The sequence below is a fragment of the Hoplias malabaricus genome, chromosome 8 (genome assembly GCF_029633855.1).
Source record: "Hoplias malabaricus isolate fHopMal1 chromosome 8, fHopMal1.hap1, whole genome shotgun sequence".
In the NCBI taxonomy this organism is placed as follows: domain Eukaryota; kingdom Metazoa; phylum Chordata; class Actinopteri; order Characiformes; family Erythrinidae; genus Hoplias; species Hoplias malabaricus.
The window spans coordinates 14,245,051-14,268,472 of NC_089807.1; the positions used below are offsets into that span (position 1 = coordinate 14,245,051).

General features: G+C 36.7%; 2 protein-coding genes across 2 annotated transcripts in view; one reads left to right on the forward strand and one right to left on the reverse strand.

The window, feature by feature from the left end:
• Nucleotides 1–9,407, reverse strand: part of wdfy4 (WDFY family member 4) — a 49,033-nt gene extending 39,626 nt beyond the window's left edge. Inside the window, exons 1-7 of the mRNA XM_066678554.1 lie at nucleotides 9,273–9,407; nucleotides 7,257–7,510; nucleotides 5,655–5,766; nucleotides 4,898–5,004; nucleotides 2,395–2,532; nucleotides 1,837–2,026; nucleotides 1,106–1,295 (exon numbers count right to left, since the gene is read on the reverse strand). Coding sequence (XP_066534651.1) covers nucleotides 1,106–1,295; nucleotides 1,837–2,026; nucleotides 2,395–2,532; nucleotides 4,898–5,004; nucleotides 5,655–5,766; nucleotides 7,257–7,478 — 959 coding nt within the window. The 5' untranslated portion in view covers nucleotides 7,479–7,510; nucleotides 9,273–9,407. The remainder of the gene's footprint in view (nucleotides 1–1,105; nucleotides 1,296–1,836; nucleotides 2,027–2,394; nucleotides 2,533–4,897; nucleotides 5,005–5,654; nucleotides 5,767–7,256; nucleotides 7,511–9,272) is intronic.
• Nucleotides 9,408–11,822: 2,415 nt separating this feature from the next.
• si:ch211-223a10.1 (uncharacterized) lies at nucleotides 11,823–21,465 on the forward strand. The gene is made up of 10 exons (XM_066679100.1): nucleotides 11,823–12,036; nucleotides 12,613–12,748; nucleotides 12,947–13,057; nucleotides 15,175–15,307; nucleotides 17,340–17,518; nucleotides 17,661–17,734; nucleotides 17,828–17,990; nucleotides 18,119–18,201; nucleotides 18,285–18,475; nucleotides 18,769–21,465. Exons 1-10 carry the CDS (start codon nucleotides 11,922–11,924, stop codon nucleotides 19,228–19,230), a joined length of 1,647 nt encoding a protein of 548 aa, XP_066535197.1. The 5' UTR covers nucleotides 11,823–11,921; the 3' UTR covers nucleotides 19,231–21,465.
• Nucleotides 21,466–23,422: the final 1,957 nt, after the last annotated feature.

Here is a 23,422-nt window from a genome sequence, read left to right on the forward strand (position 1 = left end):
TGGAAACTCCCAAAGATCTCAACAGAGACCTCACTTACTCTCAACAAATGTTTTAATCCCAAGAGTACTGCCTGGGGTGGTGACAACCCCAAATCAAATTACATTTAAATTACTCTCAATCTGCAAGTTTGTGTATTCATGCTGTACACTGGCTAGATCTTCAACAGAGAAGAGGCTCTTTCAACATGTTAATTATTTAGTATTTTCCAGGTCACAAAACCTAATTATCATATTATATTATGAAGGCAATCACTTTATTAGACCACAAACATTTTCTGACTCCAAAGAATTTTGGGATTGAAATCTTTCATAATAAAACAATAACAGCACAACTAACAAAAAGTCAATTAGGTGTGTTTTTGTGTTGCACAGAGTAAAAGAAAGCATAAAAACACAGCATAAAAATTTTAAAACAACAAATATATATATCATCTTGGGCCACAGAGAGGCACCCTTCAAGGCCACCCCTGGGCACTAGAGGGAGACAGGGCACTCCCTCCACTTAATCAAGCGCATTGCCTCCAATGTCACTCTTCCTGTTTAAGTCATAGACTAGTCTTTGAAAATATTCAACAACAACAAAAACAATTCCACCTCATTCCTTTAGCCCTTGTTCCATAATCACTACCCCAAAACACTAGAACATACACAGCCTAACTACAGCTAGAGGTGTCCATGACAGAGAGCTCTGGAGAGTAGGGAGTAATGTGCCATTTTCTACTTCATTTCTACCCAAGGTAATTTTGGTACAGGGTCATGAGGTTTTCCTTCTTATCAACCACTATGACCTAGGTTTCATTCCACCATCTTACCAAAAAAAACAGTTCTAATTCTGACTAATGCTATAAATAGTAATGCTTGAGTTGTGCCTCAAGTCATGAGCAACTGTGTATCAACAGCAAGAAAGCATGACAGATATGTGTGAACATTACATGTGTACATTAATATTTGCAAACAATGGCTAAAAATGTATGAATTACTCATAGGAAAATGTGCTATTTTTGTTTTGTATATGACAATAATCAGTTAAATCATGGCCTAACTAGATTTGTGCTATTTCAGAAATGCAGCTCTGTGATCAGCAAGTCATATGATGAAGAAATACCGTGTCATAATGCCCTGGAGGACTGTGTATCCATCGTAGTTCTCAAATTCCTCAAAAAGTGCAGTGTTGACTGGATAAGAGTCCTTCACAAAGCTGAAAACGCTCACAGCCACCTCGGCTAGGACTGGCCCCGAGACCTGTTCACTCATTTTCAGCATATTCTGGATGCAGATCTTCATGCAGTTTTTAGCTAAAGAGGATAAATGACTTACATGAGTGCATCTGGGTTTTATTAACATTTTTGTGTATCATTAATTTTAGTCTCATTTCACAAATTAGCCATGTCTAATAAAATCATGTTCAGTGCATATCCTTCTGATAACTAACAAACTTTACATAATCAGTGGATAGGAAAATTTAAGTCACTCAAATGAGTATTCACAATATCATGTGAAAGCACAGGCCAATCGTGTGATTACTGACAGTTCTTTATCTCTCACAAGTATACAAATAATTAACTGAAGAAATCTATTAAATAATAAATTACTAAATTGGGTAAAATAATTTTTTAAATAAAATATCAAATTATGGAAACGTATTAAGTTCCCAAAGAGAGAGGAAGTGAAAAAGTGTCCCTGTTTACACAATAGCGCAAGTAGCCTACCTGCATGTCCCCTGCTAGAATTTTTGGGGAAGAAGAAGCCACTGTGTATAGAATAATGGCTCAGTGGTGTGAGTTGGAGGTGTTTTATGTATGTGTATGTATATTCATGTGAGAGAGTAGGGCTGACCTTGCAGTGCTGGGACAGTGTTAGGCACCTGTGCTGCTGACACAGCCCTGAGCACACGGGAGGCCTGTCTCCTCCAAGATGAGCTGCACTGATCCCACAAGGAGGTGAGTGCAATGATCACACACTGCAGCTCTTGTGTCTCCACCAACTCCTCCACAAAATGGACCTGTCTGCAAAGCTGCAGGATAACCTGACAACACACAATATACACCCACAGGCTTTTAGCACAATGTACACTACTGTATTTACACTGGAATCTCTAACACTAAACCTAAACACTTACAGTAAGTGTTACCATCATTTTTCATAGCATTAAAGAGAAACGATACAATAAACATTCAGACGGCTTAAAATTAGAACACTGTGAATGCAAAACTTAAATACTAAGGCAGATAATGAATATAAATAAATTATAAAAAAAATGAATGAAGCTACAAAACATTGGTGGTTGCTTGACAATATTTGAGTCTACAATTGACTACATTCAGTATGTTATTACTGTAAATAAAATAAGTAGGAGTATGAATATCGTTTAACATCAGTATGTTTTCAACATACCTGAATAAAAATATCTTGGAAAGGACATGTCACATTCTCTGCTTCATATTTGTCTTTTCTTGGAGGCAAAGCTACAAACAGATACAGGCACTTCACTAAAGCAGCAGCCAGTCCAGCATCAATAGCAGCATCCGTGCCCTGTTAAAAATCACATCATGAATATGGCTATTCCACTAAAAGTGTGCAGTCTTCCTAGCTTGAACGATAAGATCAAATACACACTTAATAACGGGTTTGAATATTTACTTTCTGTCCAAAGACTGTCCAAAATGACTATTTTTTAGATATATGTAGATTTGTGATCTGAATCTGAAATATCTAAAAGAGTTAAAGGGAACGCAACAATTTTTCTACATATATATAAAAAAGTTAAAGAGATTGTGGGCAATGGCATTTCTCTCTGGTTGTTTACTTTCAGAAGCTAAGCGTCTTTTAAGGTGGAATGTTGTGTTTGAGAGGGGAAAAAAAAGAACGACTCTTGTTTGTACATCTATGAAGTTTTACTTGTCTGTAAGATTACTGTTTGAATAACACAGAAATGCATTTGTATCACAAGTTGTTTTTTTTTCTAGCAGTTTTTTGTAATGCAGTTAGCTAATAGGAGATAATAATTTATAAAAAGTGTTTTGTGATTACAATCATGAACTATGACTTTAAAGAGAACCTTTGATATGAATAGATTTTATTAGAAATTCTAATTTCTCATGATTAATAATTTAGGATCAAATGCAAGTTTTTTGGATTATATTAACATTTACATTTAATTTGTTTTCATCATTTTAACAGGTGCCTTGCCACAATACTTTTAAAACATAATGGAAAGTGCTTTTTTCTAGCTTGAGCCAGTGCAAATGCACCCTAATTGCAAGCTAAATAAAGGAGCAAATGAAAGGTCATGAGTAAATTTTCATAAATATGTGAATTACCAAATTTTAGTCATATTTAAAATACTCTTTGCATTGTCGTAAAATTACATGATGACAGGATTCTAGAGTGTTGTTATGCTACCTCCTCCTCTAAAGTCACCATTTTACAGATATAAGGTTATGTTCCAACAATGACATTCATTCATTCATTCATTATCTGTAAGCACTTATCCAGTTCAATGTTGCGGTGGGTCCAGAGCCTACCTGGAATCATTGGGCGCAAGGCGGGAATACACCCTGGATGGGGCACCAGTCCTTCACAGGGCAACACACACACACACACACACACACACACACACACACACACACACACACACACTCACACCTACAGACACTTTTGAGTCGCCCATACATCTACCAACATGTGTTTTTGGACCGTGGAAGGAAACCAGAGCACCCGGAGGAAACCCACGCAGACATGGGGAGAACACACCAACTCCTCACAGACAGTCACCCGGAGCGCGACTCGAACCCACAACCTCCAGGTCCCTGGAGCTGTGTGACTGTATGGTTTTTTTTTGGTTTTTTTTGCCATCACATTCAGTTTTGTTTTTTGCAATGAGACACGAGTGTCAAGACATGACTCCTCTGCATACTGGCATCCATGTACACCTGTGTATTCACAGTTTTACTACTACTGAAAACATTTTGTGTACTAGTATCTTATTAGTAGTTACTTAAAAAATTACTAATTTTAAACTTTTTTTTTCTTATCTCTTGCCTGCAATCTTCTGCTTAAGACGTCTATGTGGATTCTCACTGACCAATTTCAGACAATGGTGCAATATCTTTTGTGGTCTTTGAAATACATTGGTGCTTTTAAACAAAATTTAGAGCATAGCATGACACATATTACTGTTTTTACACAAATATACATTTACTGAACAGCTTTCATAGAGCTGAGAGGCCACAACTTTGCATTAATTATTTACGTAGTAGGGGCTGTCCTCAGTCTTTAAGAAAGGGAACAGAGAAAAGTACCTCAGTTGTTTTTTCTGGGCCAGAGCAGTTTCAACATTATTATATGTGAAGCAAAGTCACAGAATGTTGGTCTACATTTCCCTAACTTAGCCTTACAGTGCAAAGCACTGAGCAGAAAAGCTGGCAGCCGAAGCCAAACTTGCAAACATCTGTGACTGCATTTCAGACAGTGTCTATTTTGTAATGTACCTTTCTTTTGTAATTAACACATTAATAAATTAGAGTCATTCTGTTGTAGTGGGAAGAAATGTATATATTGGTTAGACAAATATGTACAGAAAACTGTGCTTGTACTGTAATCTCATATTTGTTTTTCCAATTTTTAAACAAATATGGCATAAATAAGACAATGCAAATCTATAATATATGTATAAATGTCCAGTGTTTTTCTTTACTGACCCTGAGCTTCCCAAAATAAACTTGCTATAACGTGATAACTTGATAACGTGCATTTTACTGAGAAGGAGGCACCACTGTTAGTCATATGACTGGTCACATGGCTTGTCATGGTATCTAAACAGGAAGAAACTCAGAATTATAGTTAATGAAATACCTCTCAGAAATCTTTGTCAGGAAAATAAAACTGTAGGACTTACAGAGTCACTGGTAGACAACAGAGTTATGGATTTCAACAACAGCCATCCTTTGTTGCTGCCTCCCTCTGTGTTCTGAAAAAAATGCTCCAACTCATATCGTGCTTCTTCTGTTGTAAACAAGTACAAGCATAAACAGATTACATGCTTCTGACTCTGTCATTCTCCGACAGAGTATGCTTGCTTTAAGCATAAGACAAATCTGACTAATATAAAACTCCCATAGATTAGATATCATCTATATAAGTGTTGCTGTAATTAAGCTTACAGTCAAAAGAAAAACTCTAACTCCAAATTTGGTGTTATTGGTTATTTTACTTGATTTGTACTTTACACTGTGTTAAAATGTATTGATAAATGACCCAACAGAAATGTTCCAAGGCTTCTCTGAATACATAGTTTATCTAACATGTGATGACAACATGACATAATCTATAAGTAAGAAAGCAGTTCAAATGACCAAATAATAAATCTTGAAATCATTTGTATTTTAAAATGTAAGCTCGGTTTAATAAAATCAAAGTCTGTAAGCAAGCTTACAGAACAAATATCAAACTCTTATCTTCTAAAAAAGCAGAAGTAACCCTCTTCCCTATAATGCATCAGCACCCACTCTCACTCCGTTTAAAACAGCCTCAAGTCCACCTACACCCACACATACATGACCATGAGCTGCCACAGTCACTCACATACCACAAATGCCTGAGTGTGCATGAATCATCATTGATCTATTTTTGCTGAGTTTTGGAAGAGTGTGTACCTGCAGGTCTTTCTGCTACTCTCTGCTGTACATGATTCACCAGTGTCTTTCCAATCTCAGAAGCCAAAACCTGTAGGTCCACGTCCTCAGCAGCATTGCTGCTTTCCGAAACCTTACAGAGAGCACACATAAAAAAGTTAAAGCATCTTATTAATAAAAACACAAAAGCATGCACACGTCCTTTACCTCCAAAATTGAATATCTTTTAAACTAATCTGCTCTTTTAATATCAGAAAGTAGTGCTATCTGTGGATCAGAATGTAACACTTATATGGAAGATACTGTATTTGTGTTTAGCAGAAAGGACAGAAGCATCCATGCACACCACTCACTTTCAGAAACACAGATGTACGTTTCATTTCTCTATTTTGTGACAGAACACATGAGCACCTCATGTCTCTAAAATTTCACATGATATTTCCAAATGATAATTTTTTTCAGGGAGATTAAAATACTTCAAGAATTGCACAATGTTTTGAAAAATATGTTCAATTTTTTTTAATTACCAAAACAACATTTGTTTTCATCAACATCCAAATGTTTGTTTTTAAACACAATTAAGCAAGTTGTGTGGGAGTCTGTTCTCTGTGGATGACAAAGTGACAACGTGTATCTTCACTTTTTCATACACCTGTATATGCTGCAGTTCTCTGAGCTGGCAAGCCCCAGTTGGAATGCATGACTGGGGAAGTAGTCACATGCACTTAAACCCACCCCCTAAGACTTCAAGGCACATATTTGTAGGCCTTGATCATCAATTATATTACAAGGCAAATCACCTCTGGATTACTGCCAGAGGAAATGGACGTGTGTTTACTTTGACATGGAGTTGTGTAATGCTGTCTCTGTGAGAATGAATAGTGTTACAATCAGTAGCTAACCTGCTAATCTTATAAAAGACACACTTCAGGCAATACAACGATATGTTATCAAACCTTTTCATAACAATAACACTCTATTATGATAACAGCAAGACGCACTCCCTGAGTTTATCTTTACTTCTGACTGTGAGTATGTGTGGAACACACACACACACACACACACACAAACAAAAAAAAATCTGATTATATATTTAGGCCAAATATTGAGAGCCTGTAAACAACAAAAACAACACCAACAACAACAATCAATGAGTGGGAAATGAAATAAATCCAAAGTAAGTTGGTTGACTGAATCTGAGACTTTTACAGATATGCACAAGCATTTTGTATTAACTTATTTACAGACTTCATAAAAGTATGCCAACGAATTATAAGTAATCCAAATGATAGGTCTTTTTTCTGTATAAAATGTGTTCACTTATTTTCACTTAGACAATCAACAACATGTAATTTGATCAGGGATTTACAAGTTATACACATCATCATTCATTATGTAGAATGTATAATTAATATGCCTTCAAGTTCTGTGAAGTTCTATTTGTGTCACTGTGACACTGACAATGGCACTAGTATGAAATGGGAAGATTTTGTAACCTTCCTATGAAGCAGTGTTACAGAAGTTTCCCAACATTACTATTCCGTGCTTTGAAATTTTACTTAACTGACTGTATTCAATTTATTTGCTCTCTATATTTCACTCTACGCCGAATGTTCTTGTTACCTGAATGAACAGGGGCAAAAGCAGGTCGAGCTGCTGCTCTCTGTGCTCTGCTGCAGTTTGACTGAACTGTCGGAGCTGTTGCCTTAGAGCTGAGACTTTGCCTGTGTCAGTGTCCTCCTCATTCAGTGGCTCTGTCCGGCTTTGGTTCCTCTTCAGCACTGTACTCTCTGCAAACTCTCCAGAGGCACTCAGCTCCCCCGTCTCTTTATTGATCCTCTCCATATCGTCCCCAACTTTCCACAATAATCAGGTCACTGAATAACAAACACAAATAACTGTTTATTCAGGGATACATATAAAAACTAACCTGCATATGAGATATGAAGGTTAACTTCACCCCATCTAAATAAAACAGCTGTGAAGTGTCCAGTTTGGCAAACAAAATAGTTCCTGTTTGCCTGCAGCTTGTGTGTGAAGAATCTCGTCATATTTCTAATCCAATATATAACACCATGCAAAGTACTATAACACATCTATTCAGAGAGGACTGCTTTTTAATTGCCATTACACATCCTTCTATCCTTCCACTGTAACACAACTCAAGCCTATGTGTCTGAAACGATATTCTCAGAACAATGGAGTACCCCACATTAGAGTTGAAAGTTTAATAATGTTTATATTAAAATCAAGATTTGCAATTTAAATGTAGCCTTTTAAATGAGAACATTCATTTATATTTAACATACTTAGACCAAATCAGAGAACAATACTGTAACATGTATACACCAAACTCGATAAATGCACCCAATGTTCTTTGATAAATGCACCCAATGTTCTTTGTTATGCCCTGTGAAGGACTGGCGTCCCCTCCAGGGTGTATTCCCGCCTTGCGCCCAATGATTCCAGGTAGGCTCTGGACCCCCCGCGACCCTAAATTGGATAAGCGGTTACAGATAATGAATGGATGGATGTTCTTTGTTAACAAAATGCCTGAATTTTCATTTATATTTCAAATGTAATCTAAATATTGGTCAAAAAATTAATATACTTATTAAATAAATTTCCCAAATTCATTCAGCTCTAGCCAAGACCTCAACATCACTGAAAGAGCTTGACACGACTTGGATCATAACCACGACCTAAGACTGAACTTTTAAATTTTATTGGGAAAAAAATATTCTAGTTCTTTGAAAATCTCTATCAAGGATATGTTTACTGAGTAATCTGCAAGGATTCAAGAATTATTAGGAAACAAAAGCAGGTGTGACTTTAAAGCAAACAAAATGTGATATCATATTTAACTGTCAAGACTTCTGAGCAGTTTCTTTTACATGTGGTTTCTCTTTATTTTGATGCTGAAATAATACCTTGTATTTTACTAAACATTGTGTGAAACCCAAACACGTGCTGGTTATTTATGCAGTACTATAAATTTCATAGGAATAACCACTATTAAATCAATGAACCATAAGTTAGTTAACAATGATTGTTTTAATGTATTTTACACCAGCAGAAAAATTACAAGATTTTAACTAATTAAATACAATTCATCACATCTTTCAGCATGCAGCTCAGAATCAGATGTTCACATTGAAAAATCGTGTGATGTCAAATTTAAGCTTGCTTCCTAAAGTGAAGAAAATTAAAATTCCTAGATAATGGCCACATATGAGATTAATTCCCCCAATTTAAGCACATCATTAAAGGAAGAACGCTTGTTTGTTGTATATGCCTCTCATTTTCATCAAACAGAGGCATATATATTGTGACATTTAAAATGATCTAAGCATATGTCAAATAAAGAATGTTTCATATTTAAAGCCTTGTTTGCTTGTTTATGGTTTGTGTGTAGTGGCATCTCTACAAGGCAAAGACAACTGGTAATGCAAGACTGTCAACAGCACATACCTGAAGAATAGTCCACATTGGGCTACTATGAAAACACAATCCCAAAACAAAACAGTCCAGGTCACTCCCACATGACAAGTGATATGAAGCCGTCCTTAGCAACGGCACCCAGACAGGCTTACAGTTCTGTGTCCAGTTTTACAACAGTTTTTGTAATGTGACACTTACCTGCAGTTTGGTGTGAGACATTAGTATTGCCTCTGTGTTTTGCTGAAGTAGAGTTCAGCTGTAGTGAGATTTTTCATTTCTCCTCCCATCTCCCAGAATTCAGAGAGCTGCCTGCTGAGACATGCCTGTTAGGACCTTGCCTCTAATCTGCTAGTGACTAATCTGCAGTGGGTGCCTGAACTTTGCACAAAGAGAAACTCTTACATCAGCTGCGCGTGGTCATGTGCCTCACTTCCTAGAGGGAAAAAAGAAGAAGTAAAGAATTTTTACTGCCTTTTCCTCCATGTCTTTAGGCCTGAGTAATTATTACATTCATAATTAAAACCTTAAATAAAATACAAATTAGTGTTTAAAATAGCATATATATATATACACACACACACACAAATAAATCAATATATATATGAGATTCATCGTATTAAATCAAAATATTTAATTCGCCAAAACCTTAAAGTATTGCCTGAGCTCTCTGTGAATGAGATTTTCTTTAAAAAATGCATTATTACAAAAGTATAATTAGTGATCTCTGATCATTCATAAGTCTTTAAAGACCTGAAACACAAATGTGGTCGCACTATAAGGTGTGCAACTAAAAACCCAACAATCTATCAACCTTTGAACAATAGTGACATCGTGTGGTTCTTTAAGAAAAATGAAACGTAAAATATATTCTAAACAAACACTGTTCCATGTAGAAGGTCCTCAGACAACTTCTGTAATTAGTTCTACCAGTGCTATTTAAAAAATAAATAAAATAAAATACCTTGTTACCACCTTGTTTCTAAACTTACTGTCCATTCTCTTAGCTCCACTGTTCACAGGAGCATTTTGTACATCTACAGTTACTGGATTAGAGACTAGACTGGAGTCCATCTTTTGGTCTCTATATGCAGTGCTTGCTCCCAGCGGCACTCCAGCAGCACTGCTGTGTCTGATTCACACATACCAGCACAATACACATTAACACATCACCACATCAGTGTCACTGCATCACTGAGAATGATCCACCACTAATATCATACCTACTCTGTGGTGGTCCTGTGAGGGTCTTGACCATTGAAGAACAGGGTGAAAGTGGGGAAATAAAGTATAAAGGGCAACAGATGGACTATAATCTTATAAAACTACAAAGCAGTATGGTCAGTGGAACTGAGAATGTGCAGTGAGTGTAGAAACAAGGAAGTGGTCATAATGTTATAGTTGATCGGTTTAGGTTCTCCATGCTACAAGACTGCAGCTAACCTTAAAATGATGTTTAATATTTCTATTGTTTCTATAATCTGTTTGGAAATTATAATGATATAAATAGATGAATAATGCTTGTGACTTATAATGTGGCATGATGGTGGTAGTCACTGAGGTCTTCAATCCACATCACTCTATGGTGATGAATTCTGCTCACAGAATGTGGAGTGTACCTGTGATTTCATGGCCTTTTGTTCCTAGGGCCCTTCCAGGGCAGCATATAGATGTAAATAGAGCCATAGGAACACAGAGATGACTCCACAGAGTGGAGATTGTTCAGACTTCATATTATTATTATAAGCATTTTATATTGTTGACATGTTTGTTTTACATATTTATTTTAGAATATAACTTTTTCACTAAGCTTTTGTAGGTTTTGTTGGCTGGTATTTCTCTTTTCATGATCTAACACATTTGCAACAGCTTGAAATATTAAGAAAATATTATGAAGCACACAAAAAACAAACAAACAAACTACTCAACAATCTTGCATTTTAGTTATTTACTTTTTAGGTTCAATAACAACAATTAAAACCGCAATTAAATATCTAAAAACTCATTTATTTATCAAAATAACACACACACACACACATTATATATATATATATATATATATATATATATATATATATATATATATATATATATATATATATATACATACACCACCCACCTGCAGCTCAAAAACCCACCCAAGCTATGTGTCAGAAATCCAGTTAGTCTGAATGTAATCCTTGTAACACTCTGTCTGAACACTAAGTGCTTGGTGCTCTGGATAAGAGCATCTGATAAATGCTGTAAATGTCAATGGAACACTGCAGTTTCAAAGCAGTAGTGGAATTGACTATTTATTTTGTGAATAATTCTTTTTTTTTTAGCACATATAAAAAAACATGGTCATGTTAACAAGGATAAAACATTTTTCCCTGGGTCATTTAGATTATCTCAGATGCAGAGCCTGGCTCTGCTCAGATGTCATACCATGAATCTGGATCCATGATTACATAGTTGGTTTTTTTGTCATTAAGCTGCTATTTGTTAACGAATTAACTATTTTACATACATATCGTTTTTTTTATAATTAAAACGCCGTTTTAACCAGTTTAGTTTGCAACAGGCTAAAATAAAAACAAAATAAATATACAAATAATTTAAAAAATAGCGGCCCCTGTTTTGAGGGTCAAATACTGTTGAACTCTAGTCACGTGATGTGGAACAGACCAATCAGGGCTCGGGAACGGTGCTCCGGTAAATCCATTTATTTGTGTATTGTGAGTGCTCGCGCTCCTCAGTGTCGCTCTCCATTTTTACTTGACATTTGTAGCTATGTCAGTAATGAAATAGGCGGTTCTAAACATAAAGGTACAGCTGAGTTTACTGTGGGGCGGGAGGAGATGCTCTATCATGTTTGTGAACTCAGTAAGTACAGGAAATGGCATTTTGGAATCTGTTCAGAGAGGAGACGGTGAGCAGGTTGCTCGGCTAATACAGCTCGACCCATCAGTCTTAAAACAGAAGGGTAAGTCCTGCCAGACACTTGGAGATAAGACTTGTTGAGATAAGACAGTTGAACCGAAGCGTTTCTGGACAGTGGAACTATTCATTGGTTTTAACGACTAAAGCCAAGTCTTACTAATGCCTCCTTTGTCATTTATCACAGTTCATCAGATAATAATGAAGAGTTCACCACCAAGCAATACATTTTTAACAAATCCCCACCCTGGACATACTCGATCAGGATATTTATTCAGATTTATTTTTGAAATATATATTTTTAATGCTTCAGTGGATCTGCAAATGTAGCTAGTGGAAGTAGTGCTGAGAGATATGACGAAAAATGCAATATCACAACACTTCCACGGTACCTGCTAAGTCTCACGATATTTTGACACAAATACACTATACACGAGTTTTAACACACATTTAAATCTATCTTGGAAAAAAATGTGGGTAAAATTACTGCACGGCACTAAAGCTAATAATTCAATGAACAAAGGTGATTTTAAACAATATTCCATCACAAGCATACAGTACTTCCGTTCTCTGTTTGAGGAAGAAAAACAAGTTATAACAGACTTTTTACACTTTTTTTCAGGTTGGGGTGGTTTTACAGCCCTTCATTTTGCTGCTCTGCATGGAAACCGACCAATAGCTGAACTCCTTTTAAGTAGTGGCGCAGATCCCAACGTACCCTGTGATGCAGGACAAACCCCCTTTCACTTTGCTTGCAGGTACAGAGAACTGTTCTAACAGATATCCTTTTCATATTTGTTTACCTTCCCTTATGTAGAGTGCATAATTGTGCACTTTAAGGGTTTGTCTGTGCATGGTAATTACCAGCTGCTATAGAAGATAATATGAGATGATCTAGGAGTGTAAAATGCCGGCATCATAGTCTTCACAACTGTTATGTTACTTTTCTGAATCAGACATGGCAACATCAGCATCATGCATAAAATGATACAGTATGGAGCAGATCTGCGCATTGTGGACTATCAGGGGAAAACTTCACTGCATCATGCAGTCAGTGGTGGAAGCATGTGAGTAACTAAATATTCTGTTCAGTCTGTAAATTCTTGAAGAATGTATGGTGGATTATACATATATTTTACTGTCTCTCTTCACTGTCCCAATCAAGTTTTTTTTGCCCCGATCCAAGTCTTTTAATATTAAGTGTCTGCCGATACAGCGTAACGGTCTTGATTTTCCTAGATAGTACTGTTACACAGTGCACCCTTAAAGTACATTATAGTTATTAAACTTAGCCCAGTGTATCTACTTGACACTCAATATCTCGCATTAAGAAATTGCCTTCATCCAAGCTGCTGCTTATTTATTTATTTATTTATAACAAATTAAACAAAAGGTGTCTTCACAAACAGCTCATATAAATAATTTAATATTATATCAATATCTTGTATGAAATCATCTAATGTTAAATAATTACTTTGATTCTATAAGTCAGCTTTATTGTCATCACAGATGTGTTGAGGGAGAAATTTAAATGTAGATTCTTCAAGTAACAGTCCTAAAAAAAAAAAAAAAAAGGTTGACTTGATTCTCTCAGCACCCACAAAAACCTCTGGAGGCGGGACTCTGACCCTCTGACTTCTAATGGCAGAAGCACATTATGATGGACAGATGACTCTGGCTGCTGATTGGCTTAATGAGAATTGCATTCTCTGTTCAGGAACAGTGGAGTATCTGCCCTCCCTCCAGCTGAGGGAGAGCAGCATGTCTCAAACAAATTTGTCTTAACAGTCTCAACTCAAAATTATGGGATCAAACCCATCCCGTATGGGTCCAAAACACAACACTGCATTTAGTGTCCCCTAATGCTCCACAAAATGTGCGTTTGTGCAAAACAGTCATAAAGACGTGTCCACTACAGTGGCCAATCAGATCACAACAACATTTACAATGTACACTACAGAAGGAGGAGGGGGTGTGAGCTTGCGGCCTAGAGGAAACAGTGGATCAGACTTAAGATCAAGCCCACTTTAGCCGATACAGATCAGTAAAATAATGCTGTGATTGGCTTTGATACTGATCTTTGAGATTGGATTGGGACATCCCTAGTATTCATTATTTGTAATGTTTTTTCATTTTTAGGAGAAATTTAACAGATCAATTTCATTTACAACATCACACTATTTCTCAGATTAATTATTAGTTGAGATTTTATTAATCATTAAAGGCATAGTTCACAATTTGTAATGGAAAAATACACTTTTTATAAAATTCAGAAAATATTTCCTCACCGTTTGCTAGCACTCCTGATTGTTTGTGTGTTCAAAAACGGTCTACTGTGTTTACGAAGCCCCGGTGTTAGTAAAGGACTAAATAAACAAGCTTGTCTCTGTTGGGTATGCTACACTTTCTCTCTCTTTCTTCTCATGGCATAGAAAAGGCTTCTGTCATTCTTTTAGGCAATTGAGAAAATTCCAAGATGAACTGAGATGAAGATATTGCTCTATTCTTGCTCCATGGATGTGTAACATGGACTTTTGTGCTGTTTCGGATTAATTAAGGTGGAAATATCTCCAAATTCAGGAGACAGTTAACTGCATTAACGAAAGTGAGGTTCTGTGGTAGCTCAAACAGTAAATAAAAACTTACAGACAAGTTAAATTTAAGCCACATTTAAAAAAAAACAAAAAAAAAAAAAAAAAACATTTTTTTCTCCCCCCTCGCTCAAACATACAATTCCACCCTAAAAGTCGCAGAGTTTTAGAAAGTAAACAAACTGCATTTCCACACAATCCATTTAAGTGTGAGTGCATAGCATCTCACTTATTAAGTGAGACTTGATAAAATAAATAGTACCACACTTAATTGCTGATATGATAAAAAGCAAAACTAAGAACTGAAATGTATATAGGGTTATGTGCATATTGCGTGACATTCTGATTTCAGGATAAATAAACTCTGAAGATTTAATCTGTGTGACCCTGAGGATTTGTTCTGAATATAGAATGCACCTGATCTATTAAACATAATTTGCTTTTGGATAACTTCATTATAATTTAAGTCAGGGTTCTGTGATCAGAGTAATCATTAACATATGTACGGTTCTTGTCCTGCCAGGCTAGAAATAAACACTTATCACACATCTTAAGACTAATATTATACTTTGTTCTTGTTGTTTGCTTTTAAGTGTTGCAATGCAGTACCTCTGGGAGACCACTATGTTCCGATTCTCAGATGGCGATAACTTCATGATCACGCCACTGCACATGGCAGCTTCCACAGGGAATACTGATGTGGTCAGGTATCTTCTACGAAACAATGTGAGCTATTTCCCCTGTAATACATTTCACATGCCATTTGCTCTTACATTTGGAAAAAAATACTTATTCTTCTGAATATGTCAGTCATAATTAAATGTCTGATTTGGAATTAATTATACACTTGATATGAAGGTAAAAGCTGTTCTTTTTATTGTTTTTCATTTGCAGAGGCATGCTTGTAGTTCGTTATTTAAGAACATCAATCAATTATGGATGTCTTATATTTTTAAGGTCTAAATACTGTGGGTGTTTCATATTGCTTTCACTGAAAGAACATATTGAAAGACCTTCTGGATGAGATTGCTGAATAAAAATGTAAATGTACAAGATTGCATTGATCATTGTATTATATCTAGTTTGGTGATTTATGTGGAGAATATAGCTGACTATTAATATTCTTGTAAATAATTGCGACTAAGGGCGGCACGGTGGCGCAGCAGGTAGTGTCGCAGTCACACAGCTCCCGGGACCTGGAGGTTGTGGGTTCGATTCCTGCTCCGGGTGACTGTCTGTGAGGAGTTGGTGTGTTCTCCCTGTGTCCGCTCGGGTTTCCTCCGGGTGCTCCGGTTTCCTCCCACAGTCCAAAAACACACTTTGGTAGGTGGATTGGCAACTCCAAAATGTCTGTAGGTGTGAGTGAATGTGTGTGTATGTCTGTGTTGCCCTGTGAAGGACTGGCGCCCCCTCCAGGGTGTATTCCTGCCTTGCGCCCAATGATTCCAGGTAGGTTCTGGACCCACCGCGACCCTGAATTGGATAAGCAGTTACAGATAATGAATGAATGAATGAATGAATGAATAATTAATTGTGACTAAGTGCTTATTTGTTGTTTGCTTCTTATATTTTAGCAGTTCCCAACTAACACCTGACAGCTCAAGCTTTAATGAGCAATCATTACTTACTGTGGACCTGTTTTATAGCACCTGTTTGAACTTCTATTATAATACAAAGAAAACAAATGTCTCTTCACTGCTGCAAATTGTGAAGGTCAAATGGCCTATGCGTTACTGTTGGTAACCCTGCTATTTTATTAGCTAACTGTGTAGCTAACTAAGTTGATCGCCCTAGCAATCATGTAAGTTTTTAGCTTTTTTTATCCATTTATTTTGATGAAAGCATTTTTAATTGTTGAGAAAAAATATCACTTTGTAATGAGTGTTTTAAACAACTGAATGAATGAACACATAAGGTGGGAAATGTCCAAGAATACAATGTTTAGTTCTTGAGGGCTTATTCGTGGTCATACCCTGAAAGCTGAGCAAACTTTATATCTGTTTGGCAATTTATGTATAATTGGATTGTGGGAAGGACTGGGTTTAGCAGCTACACCCAGGGAATCTTTTGGGGATGTTTCTGTTTAGGGGCACATGTTGCATGTTATTTGCATAATTGGGGTTATGATGGGTGGTATTTGTGTGTGTATTTGTCACTATTTGTATTTGTCATTGACTGTGTGCATGGTCAATGGCAGGTGGCTGCCACTGACTGACTGGCAGCTGTCAATAACTGACTGGTGGCTGCCACTTACCAGCTTGCGGCTGCCAATGATTGATTGGCAGCTGCCATTTACTGACTGGAAGTTGCCAATGACTGGCGCTTTCTGATGCCAGCTGCCTGTAAGAGATTAAACACTTACAAGCATTTCTAATGGTCAATTTATCAGTTTTACCACAATGTGAAGGACGGCTGTGTTCAAATGTTGTAATACCCTAAAAATGGACAGAAATTGAGATTCATGTTGTTCATTGGACAGCAATGATATGCATGTCTTCAGAAATTTAAGTGGCTCCCTGTAGTGTGCTAAGCTAGAGATCGCAGTGAATTTATAGTAAATGTTTTTGCCACAAAGCTGATCCCATCGTTCTAAACCTATTGTCATTTTAACCCTTGTGTCTGTGAAAATGTGACGTGGTTACTGTGTGGGAAGAATGTGTGACCTGGTTGACTTAACAGGTTTTTATTTATTTATATATTTATTTAACCTTTACTATAGAAAATACTTTCACAGCTATTGTTTTCTTTCTTTTGCCAGAGATGTGCAGCAGACGCAGTAGACCAGCAGGGGGCAACAGCACTTCATGTGGCTGCAGAGAAAGGCATGATTGAGGTGTGCTGGCTGTTACTGCAGAGTGCTGGATTCCACATTTTACACATGAAAAACCACACTGGCCTCACGTCTCTAGACCTCTGTAATCGCGGAACTACTTTTAGGTCCGTTGACCACTACAATATTTAATTATCCACTCTTCCTAGAACCACGTCCAGAAACGCATATAGTCAGGGTGATTTTCATACTGTGCCTTTCTTGCTCGGTCCATAGATGTTTTTTAATTGTCATTCTGTGTTCTAGCAGACATCAGCAACTCAACAGAATTTTGAACCAATTCATCAATAAGCCGAAGGACCAGAAACCCAGAGAGTCCTATGGTAATATTGCAGCATCATTTTGTACACCTGTATGTATTTCTTAAAATTATAAGCAATATTTGGCTGTACATTGTGTTCTTATCTTCAACACAGTGGTATACTATTGGACGCTGGTGTTGCCCAGTCTCAGTGCAGCAGTAGTGCTCCTTATAGCTGCAGCACTGGGTGAATATGGAGGAATATTTTGTGGACTGCTGTTTCCGTGGCTAGCAAAGATCACCCTGTCCCAATATCACAGAATGAGCAGTTATCAGAGGTTAGAACCAATAATAACATGGCATGAAATTCTAATGTTTTGTTTTAATGTATTTGAAAAGTGTATTTGTTTTGTTTGATTTGTTTTCAATTGGCATTTTTCTGTTTAAATTTGTTATTCCTCTCTAGATTGCAGAATCCCATCTATCTCGGAACCCTGACTGCAGGCATAATGCATTCTTTAGTCTGTTTTTATTTTAAAATTCTACCCAATATCCTTTGCTGGCAATGGATAATATTACATTTTGCAATGTTTTGAACCCTCAAATATACCATGTTTACCTTAACTTCCTACGTATTTGGCCAGCTCATACACTCTTACACATTTCAGTCCTTCATTTCTCTGTGGTCCTTGTGCTTTTCTGGAAAGTTTTAAGAAAAGATCCAGGCCGACTCCGGCCAGCAGATGCAGATCCTAGGTTCACCCGCATAGCTGACCTGGTGGAGGCCAGTCAGAATCCTAATCGCTTCTGCATTTACTGTGAAGTAAGTAAGTTCTTCATCTGACAACATTAGACATTATTTTCTTGATTATTATATACAGATGGGTGGCACGGTGGCGCAGCAGGTAGTGTAATTGGACTCAATAATTGGACCAAACTCAATTAGAAATGATAAAATAAAAACATTTCAAATGCAAGTACTGACATCTTGATTTTAGGCCAGTGCTCAAACAGAATAAGAATTCGTTTTTTAAAAAGGGTTATTTAGCTTTAAAATGTTTAATATATGGTTTAATCCCTTAAAATGCGACTGCTGTCTGATTTTTATTATTGTAGCTGTTCCAGGTGGACAACTGCAAGCACTGTCGCCTGTGTGACCTTTGTGTAATGGATTATGACCACCACTGCCTCTTTCTCAATCACTGTGTCGGGCGGGACAACCATCGCCTCTTTGTGCTCTTTATCCTGGCCATGATATTTGCCCACCTCATCTTTATCAGCACTGCTGGCTTTTACTTTTATTGGAGGCTGTCCACAGAGGGGCAGTGGAGCTGGAGCTCAGTAGCAGGGAGAGAGGCTTGGGTTCTCCTGCTGCTCATGCTCAACCTCCTCACTCTCCTCTGGGAGGCCTGGCTGCTCTCAGAGCAGTTTGATGCTATTTCAAATGGAACCACTACCTACTTTAGGCACCCTCAACATAAGATGCCTTCTTGGAGTAAGCGCTTGTCCACATTTCTTCATTTTCTAATTGAAGGGAAGAATTTTAAGGGTCAGCAGTGCAAATCTGTTGACATTTAGAATCATTTCAGTCTTAGAGAGTCCCTATATAGTAAGAGATCTTTTGAAAGAAGATCTCTAGTTTAAAATACTGGGGTTGGACAATGAAACTGAAAAACCTGTCATTTTAGTGTGGGAGGTTTCATGGCTAAATTGGACCAGCCTGGTGGCCAGTCTTCATTAACTGCACATTGCATCAGTAAGAGCAGAGTGTGAAGGTTCATTTAGCAGGGTAAGAGCACAGTTTTGCTCAAAATATTGCAATGCACACAACATTATGTGTGACATACCAGAGTTCAAAAGAGAAATAGATAGGCGCATCACTGCCAAGGACTACCGAACCATTCTGGAGGACCATGTGCATCCAATGTTTCAAACATTCTATCCTGAAGGCGGTGCCGTGTATCAGGATGACAATGCACCAGTACACACAGCAAGACTGGTGAAAGATTGGTTTGATGAACATGAAAGTGAAGTGAACATCTCCCATGGCCTGCACAGTCACCAGATCTAAATATTATTGAGCCACTTTGGGGTGTTTTGGAGGAGCGAGTCAGGAAACGTTTTCCTCCACCAGCATCACGTAGTGACCTGGCCACTATCCTGCAAGAAGAATGGCTTAAATCAATCTGACCACTGTGCAGGACTTGTTTATGTCATTCCCAAGACAAATTGACGCTGTATTGGCCGCAAAAGGAGGCCCTACACCATACTAATAAATTATTGGGGTCTAAAACCAGGTTTTTCAGTTTCATTGTCCAACCCCTGTATATTAAGAAGTTTACTGAATGTTGTCTTTTGGGAACATATATTTAATTCTATTGCTGCAGTATTTTTTTAGTGATTCTACTAACAAGCATCTGTATGAATGGCATTTTTCTCTTTTCATGTTTACATGACTTTTGTTGTGATTAAGTTCATATTTTACTAAATTCTTGGTATGTATACTGTTTATACACATTTAAATGTTTTAATAACATTCCTGTACTTACATTACTATTTTAAAATGATACTATGTGGTTTGAATATTTATGTTTAAAAAGCTTGCAAGCAGAATGAAATAAATGAACTGGTATTAACATATACAGCACTCAAAGAAACATTACATGAAGCCATATTTTAGTGGTGAGCCATACGTTTCTCTGACTTTGTTAATACCAAAATGTTATCATTGATAATGGCATTATATAAAGATGACTAGATTGATTTTATAATCTTTATTTCTAATAAAATATTTGAGCAGCATGGTGGTTATTACAAAGGATTACAAATGGCAGCATGTACCAGTATATTGCCAGCATATCTGATTTAACTGCCTGTCACATGCACTTTGGCTTTGCTGTTGAGAAGGAATATATATATGCTGTGTAAGCTGTGCACAATGGAGGGCAGGCTGATTACATTAGAACTGTGCTAGAGTATTAGCCATGCTTTTAAGCTGTGATTTCATCCTTAATCATCTATGTAATCTGTGCTGGGTCTGCTACTAATTTCCAATTGATTTGTTTGTGGTAATCAGTAGAGAACCCTAAATCTGACCGCCTGAGAAAGATGGTTTTGGGTAATTGCATTTCATTACAACTGCTACATTGGTCTAGCTACTGATGCAAGAACCCACACCCACCCCTCTGTCTATGCCTGCAGCTTTCAGATGAAAAACAGTTTAGCTTATCTTAAAGCATCAATTTGGAGGATTTAAGGGAAACTCAATCATTTTCAACCTAATCTCTTTGCTGCATCTCCAGCATATGTTCAATTTCCATTAACTGTAATTGTGGCATATTTTCCACATGTACCCCCAACAGTAGAAAACCTGTTGACCCAAAACAGGTTCATAATAGAAAATGGACAGACGCCGAACACAATTTCTCTTTAGACCTCTGTTATAAGTGTTTTGATTCAACAGATCTATGTTTTGTTATTTTGTTTATTTGTTTTTTCCAAAAACTAGATAGTTCTCAAATTTTCATCAGCTCATTGATGATCAAACCTGGTGTAAACTGTGAGATATATGCACAGGTACACAGATCAATTATAACATCAAAATTACCTCCTTGCTTCTAAAATTGTCCACAGGATCAGCTCCATTGACTGAAGAGGTGCACTATGGTTCACCTGCAATTACATGCTGTAGTCCACCTGTTGCTCTACATACTTTGTTAGGTCTATTGTGGTTATGTTTATAAATGTATGACAAAATGTTATCCTGGTTATTGGAAGGCTGTTTTGTATTTCACTTCTGATGCAAAATAAATTTTGTACGAAACTACATTCTTGTCAATGTTAAAACCAGTCTTGAGAACTTGATGGTGCTACAGTAAGCTAAAATGTATTTGGCCTACTTATTCAAAATAGAAGAGTATAGTCTCAAAAAATTAAATATTACATAAAACAATTCTGGGAGTTGCATAGCTACATCTATCAATTAAAAACTCATGTGAAACACATTGCCTGCCTTGAAAAAACATGCTTTCCAAATGCATTGTATTGTTTGTTAAAATAAATATTCACTTTTTGGGCCTAGGATTGCATAAGCAAAATGGCTAGGTTTATATTATCATGATGCATCCATTACTTTATGAAACAAGTTATTTATTTAATTTAATTTAATTTTAACCTGTTTATTTTAACTCTATTTGCTTATCCACCTTTAAAAAAAAAAAACTCATTGTATTATAGTGAAAGATTCAGTGAGCTACAAGGTGACCAGGATGTGCTATTAGAGATTTGGGAACAATGTTTAATTGAAGCACTGGCATCTCTGGCAGCAGTGCAACAATCAGCCTTCTGTTTCAGTCCTCTGCCCAATCCCCAGTACTGCTTCCACACCCCAGGTTGCCAAGTATAAAACACAATAGTAGACAAATGCTTAAAAGCATATGCAACCATCTTAAACCTCCATGAGATGGAGTTAAATGAGAATAAATATTAGGCTTGTGTGTTTTAAATGAAGAAATTAAGGCTTAAGTGTTGTGTTTCATACAACCTCAGCCTCGCATGGTCGTATAATTAAGATGGAACAGAAAAAAAGCTTGTGAATAACATCAATATTAGCCTCGTATTCTATTCCATTTAACATGGAGCCAAATGTTTGAATGTGAAAACTGAGAAGCAAGTGACATTTAAAGTGTAAGGGAAAAATTGTTAATGAATGTAACATTAGTCTCGTCAAGTGATGCATTTTACACACTGTATTAGCCTTTCACTAGTGTAGGTAGGTGTTTTTGTGAAATGATTTAAACTTTCCTGTGTACATAGATTGATTATGCCACATATTTTTAGCTATGTATGTTCAAAATTCTTGAATGTGTCTTGCTCCAGTTTGTTTAGGCTCAGTGTTTGTGAGGAGGTCAAGGGTGGCAGACGACTTACTCCAGTGCATTGAAATTTTACTGTTATAGCCATTTTAAACACTTGTTGTCAATATTACAGATTGCTCCTTTACGTTGGGATGTAATATAGGTGTAGTGGAAAACCTGCTGCATGCCGCAGAATTCTCTTTAAAGATTATACAATAATAAAGATCATTATAAGTTATTATTTTATAACTTGAATATTTCAACATTTTTCTGGTGGTGCTGTTTTTAAAATGCATTTAATGTTTTTACCTGTTACAATGGGTTAAGGATTTTATAGGCAGTTCCTATTTTTGCTTATGATTACTTATTAGCCATGAGTGAAATCAAAGTAACGCATGGAATTTAAGGAAATGAACAAAATTCAAATGTGGTAATTGGTCATAAAACTACAGCTGTGCTGAACAGAGGTCGGGTTGAAAAAACTGCTGTGTTTCTTTTATGGATTAGTAGACCCAGCATAATATCTGCACACTATATTTGACACTATATTGAGTGCTATGCACGTACAGTAATAATGAGATTAAAACTTGTGTGGTTAAAAAGCTTGTTTGAGGAACTACTACCTTATGACCATAAGAAATCTATTTTCCTCTCAGCTGACAGACTCTCTCACTCTAGCAGTGAATCACCTCTTCAGAGTCATTACATCTGTCATTATTTGACACACTGCATCTTGTGCATGTCTGACATGTTCAGTCATACTATGTCCATTAGTGGATGAAATGATATTTCAACTTAATTGCCTGTGATAAGTTCATTTTCTCTTCAGAAGGGTTATGGCCTGTAGATTTTAAACTGTACTCTTACTGCTAAAAGACTTACGAAAATTATATAAAATTTAATCCAATAACATT